The 5,496-nt window shown below is 40.0% G+C and overlaps 1 protein-coding gene across 1 annotated transcript; it reads right to left on the bottom strand.

The window, feature by feature from the left end:
• Window positions 1-1,254: 1,254 nt before the first annotated feature.
• fgg (fibrinogen gamma chain) lies at window positions 1,255-5,097 on the bottom strand. Its single transcript, XM_023293491.3, has 9 exons — window positions 4,958-5,097; window positions 4,829-4,876; window positions 4,555-4,741; window positions 4,350-4,434; window positions 3,610-3,740; window positions 3,165-3,298; window positions 2,559-2,746; window positions 1,785-2,062; window positions 1,255-1,635 (listed from the first exon to the last, which is right to left on the bottom strand). Exons 1-9 carry the CDS (start codon window positions 5,018-5,020, stop codon window positions 1,451-1,453), a joined length of 1,299 nt encoding a protein of 432 aa, XP_023149259.2. The 5' UTR covers window positions 5,021-5,097; the 3' UTR covers window positions 1,255-1,450.
• Window positions 5,098-5,496: the final 399 nt, after the last annotated feature.

Raw genomic sequence — 5,496 nt, 5'->3', positions numbered from 1 at the left:
GCTTTTGCCCTATTATACCTAATATCAAGTCGAGGCATTTGTTCTTTGGCACAACCATTGACCATGAGCCAGGTGGAGTTTGGACTCCATGGGATTGGAGGCGAGAGTGATGTTGCATGGGAACAAGCACTACTAGTACACAATGCAGAGTAAACAAACCGTGGACGCAAATAAACATGTCAAGCGTGACCTTCTGATAACTCAGACAAAATGAATCTCAGAAGTGATTTTAATGTTCTGAACATCCCACAGAGAATTCTTCGTACTGACAGGGTTTATCTGGGCTACTGTGTGAAAAGTGAGCATGTTTAAAACAAGTCAAAATTAGAAAGCGAGAAAAGATAGTTTAAAGTGGGAAATGTTGAAATATATATCTTATCTCGGTGATGGTCACACACATGCACTAAATATTAAAATATTTGGCTGCAAGACTAAAATATGCATCAATCTCATACAATGTTGACACCTCTTTTGTGGAGTTAAACAATGAGAACAAATGCAGACAAAAAAAAGGAAAAAAATGAAATGTATATCTTATAATTAATTCTTTAGAAATAACTGAAAGAGGCCAATGAATGTTAATATACGATTAATATATATTTATAAAGCATTTTTAAAGCTGCTACAACCACTATGAGTAATGAAAACAGCCCCTAAAAAGCACCTTTAGTTTAACTAATTGGATCACACTTTGAAAGAGGATCAAACTGAAATTCCTATTGGAATGCTTTTCCTTCAGTAGAGCTGTATGGATCCCTGCCCAGGTCAGAATTTTTTTAATGTATTTACTTCACAAAAGTGAAATATTGACCATGTTTTATTTTTGCTTGTTTGTTATTTTTAAATCTTGGCATTTCATTTCTTTAAGAGGTCCTTGATGTAGCCAGATCTGTCATTTTATTCAATTTTCCATTTTGTGCATCTGAAAGAATACAAGGATGACCTAGAAATGCAACTGAATGAGAAGCTGAGAAAACTTTGATAGTTCTACAAGTTGTTGGTGCTGAAGGATTATATTATACAGAATGCACATAAAGGGAAGATGTTGACTACTAAGATTTATTTTGGTGTTATGATAAAATGCTTGCTTTGTTAATTTTTTCCATTCAGATGTGTCATGGTCAAGCTATCTTACCTATTTCTTTTTTTATACCAGGTGCTTTGCCTCATAAAAGAGCTGCTTTATGAAGTTGCTGTGCAGGCTGGAAGCAACTGAGTGCAACGAATCTCCAATGAAGTAATGTCCAAACATGATTATTAGAGAAAAGACATTTATTAGTGCTTAAAACAACAGTAGAGAAGGAAACATCAGTGTCCTGCTGGGTCAGACGACTGGGACACGCAAACATCACAGAAAGACAAATCATAATAATCAGAAATTTTCCAGGGAGGCATTTTATTTGATGTAAAGTGGTTTCATGGTTGAACACAACGAGTGCACGTCTGATGTTTAAGATCCCAGTCCACCGAACTGTTTGACGCCGGCCTGCTGCCCACCTCCTGCTGTGAGGCGGCTGAGGGGGATGATCTTCATGGTGGTCTCTTTCAGGGAGTACCAGCGGTTGTGCCAGGTGACCCAAATAATGCCGTTGTCATAGCCAAACTCCCCTGCATCCTTCTCTGTGTACCTGCCACCTGGATAAACACAAAACACACGGCTTAGATTGTGTCTTTGTGCATGTGGAGTTGTCAAAAGCATAATTACAGTGCTTTAAACTGCACTAATTACGTAAATGGCCCCACAATTAGAAGATCTGGCAGCGGTTTTGGCCTCCGAGTCTTACCCTGGTAGTATTTTCCATTCAAATGTGCGGCATGACATCTGTTCATCCACCAGCCAGAGCCGTCCTGCAGAGCACAGTTGCCGTCGTACTTGTCGTTGTCCTTGTCGAAAGTGCTGAACTGCATGCCGTTGTGCGATGTGTAGAACTTGTCACTGGGGTCGTCTCCAAAGTCGAAGCCACTGAAAGCGTCTCCTGCGTCACCGCCAAAGTAGAAACCGTAGGTCAGACGGTACATATCGGCCTCCGACCCGATTCTGAACATGTTGTAGTCGGCGTACCTGAGCAGAGGAGGAGATTTCATGTTGGTTTTTGCCATTTTTTCCCCCCTAACCTCACTATTGGTAGGCCATGTTTGCTTTGCCCCATCGGTTCTCCCCTTACATAATCATGTTATCACGTGTGTGCTTATGCATGTGCATTGATCAGTTGCAGTGCCTTTTTTTCTCTGCCTGTAGAGCCAGTCAGGACTTTCTTTCTCTTGATTCCTAAAGGAATAAAACCAGCCATCCATTCAGAATTCCAGTTAGGAAATCAGGATATCTTGCTTGAAAGATGGGGATGCTATTCCAAACACTGTGGGGCTGGAATGGATCAGCTTACACTGTGCAAAAGGACATGACTTGTGGGGCGCAAAGGTGATATATTCTGTATATAATGCTGCTTTGTTATGATATTGGAGGACAGGTCTTTCTTGGGAATGAGACCCCGTGTCTCAATGAGATTACCTGTATAAATAAAGGTGAAATAAGATAAAATAAAATAAAAAAAATGTACCTCTTGTTGCCGTCCCAGTCAACAAGCTCTATCCTCAGCACAGTTGGGATGGTGCTGGAGGTGGCAGTCAGCAGGTGGATCTTCTCGTTGCCAAGCCAGAACTCCGTGGTGTCATCTGGGGAGAGATAACCGAAGCCCTCCTTGTACTGGATCCAGTCCTTGTGGAAGTCCACGCTGCCGTCACGTCTCTGTGAAGTGATCAGAATTCATTTGGTTTGTTTCTGCACAAACAAAATGTTTGCCAGATCCTGAAACACTTAAATGCCCTCTTCAAAAGCAACTTAGCTTTCCAATCTTCACTTTAATAACTGACCGCCTTAGCATGATGTATTTATCGTTTATCATTTAAATAAATGTTTTAGTAAGAGAAGTATAACATTTTTAAGTCGTAGCATTGCCTTAAATTTTAAATCATTATTATATATATTTTTTAAGACATTTCAGGTCAACCAAAATTCTAATCTCACTAGAGAAGGCCAAACCTGAACACAAGTTCAGTACCTCACCCAGCCCTAACTGATTAACTTACACGCTGTTTATCCACTTCATTTACAAAATAATATACAGGACAAGAGCCATTTTCATTTTTATTAGTGTGACACGTACCCTTTGTATTACTGTGAAGCCACGTCCAAAGCTGTCAATCTCACAGTAAACCAGGAATTGCTCTGTTGCCTTCTCTGGCCTCACATAGTAAAGACCGCTGGTGGTGGCACCTTTGTTTGCAATGTCCTGGCAGTCTAATTAGGAAAAAAAATATTAATTTGGAGTTACTGACTTGCTGTTTACAATAAATCCAGACATAAGCAGTCAGAATAATGTTAAAATTCAGTCTGAATCACATATTACATAACTATGTCCTCAGAAAATGTAGGTTATCATCTAAAATAAATATATTTACTCTGGCCTGGTGCAGCATATTGATTTTAGTCTCTAACTAAACACTGAACAAGGACAAGTGATGTTCAAATGAGGCAAGATTGAGAAACTCCTGGTGAAATGGGAATAACCTGAGGGTCACACTGGGTTCTTTTTTTTGTTTGTTTTTTACCTGTTCCTGTGGTGGTTTGGATCTCGACGGTGTCTTTGCAGGGCTCGTTGCATTTCTGCTGCAGCTGAATGGACAGCTGTTTCAGGTCGGCCATTCTTCGCTCATTGGATGCCAATAAGTTCTGAAGTTCACTGGAAGGCAGGGAAACAAATGCGACTTGTATAAGCTACACAGGTTGCGTACTGCAGATATTGGATCACAAGAATGAGAAGATGTGAAAAAGCAAAAAGAAAATCTAGAAAAATACATAATTGATTATGTGAAGTGTATGGTTCTGTAGAGCAAAGATGTGTGGGTGGAAATTCAAATCACTCCATGTTCTGAGTTCAGTTGTGAGTGTGTGGGCGAAGAGGTAAGATTACATTGAACTGAAGGTGTAGGAGGCACCAAAGCTGCTTTGTGAAAAAAGTTCCATTTCACATAAAAACCTTGTATTCCGGTTATTAAAAGTCTCAGAAATTAAAGCATTCCACAGCTTCTTAAAGAGAATCATATTCAAGGTAGGAAGCATTTAAACCTGCAGAGCTCATTGCATCTGTAACAACACACCATGACGTACAAGCTATTCATACGTTGTTAACAGAAAGAATCTGCAAAAAAAAAGAACATGTTAAACAGGTATACAGAAGTAAAACCCATGCAGTGTAAGTGGATCAAAATGAAAGTCCTTTCTCCACCCCTGGATGTTAATTGTGACACTACAAGCAAAACATTTAAAGCACAACTTGGGTAAAACTTACAATATTTGCTGTTCCTGTGCAATGATGGTTTTTTCAAATCGAAGAACATCATCCAGCATATTTGTTGACTTTTTGAAGTATGGGTCTGAAATGAAAAGGCGGCCGAGTTTGATGGATTAGGGTTAGGGTGCGATTATTCAGTCATTTGAATATTCTGGAGAACTTCAAGTGTGTAAAGATAGGTGTTAATGTTGTTTCATTTTACCTGGCTGGGCTGATTTTTGAGCTGAAGTAGTCGAATCTTTCATGTAGGTAATCGTGCTTTCTGCTCCTTGAGTCAAATTGGCAATAGTTTCCAGCTGACTTTGCATATCGTCCAAATCATTCTCCACTCCTGGCATATACCTCAGCAAATAATCAGCCACTCCACATGTAGTAGGGCAGTACTTTCCCTAAATATGCACAGAACAGGCAAAAAGCATTTAAAACAGCAAAGATGCAAAAACATGTCAGGTTCAGATTTGTAACTGCAAACTTACAAAGCCATCATTTGGGTTACATGTTGCCACATTGTCTCCTCGGATTTGCTGCACGCAAACAGACAAAAAAGTTAGATTTTTGAGCTTTAGAAAAGAGCGAAAAATTGAAATCTAAATCGGGTGACTTACTGCTGACGAGAAGGAGAAAAGTAACACAAGTCCTCCTGCTGCTGCTAGAAGTGATGGAGCCATGTTGCCGTGGCCACTGGTTGCGGTTTCGTCTTGTTGTAGAGTGAAGAGCTGCTCGGCTCGGTGGGATATTTATCTGTACAAGGTCCTCTCTCCAGCCTTTGATAAGGGGTTCAAAGACAAACATCATCCCACTCACTTTGTTGTGAAAACTCTGTGACTCAAACATGGATCATTTCCCAGATGTGTCAGCCTTTGGAACCGAGTTCAGCTACCAGAACACAGCTGTACGAGCTTGCCACAGCATATATTTATATTTGTGTACATCCCAGTGGTGGTAATGATGACACAACTAGTTTATAAAAGAAATGATGACTGAACTTCTGTACCAAAGAGCTGATGGCATTTTGCTTGTATTGGATTTAGACTGCCAGCCAACCTGAGCTGACCTGCTCTGTAATACAGTTCATTTACAATTCTTACTCATCATCTGATAAAGAATTAAACACAAATCGCAGCATGCAACGTTTGTTAAAGGT

Source organism: Amphiprion ocellaris, chromosome 4, assembly GCF_022539595.1.
Source record: "Amphiprion ocellaris isolate individual 3 ecotype Okinawa chromosome 4, ASM2253959v1, whole genome shotgun sequence".
NCBI lineage: Eukaryota > Metazoa > Chordata > Actinopteri > Pomacentridae > Amphiprion > Amphiprion ocellaris.
Note: the sequence above shows the minus strand (reverse complement) of the source record. Positions and strands in the feature narration are given on the sequence as shown.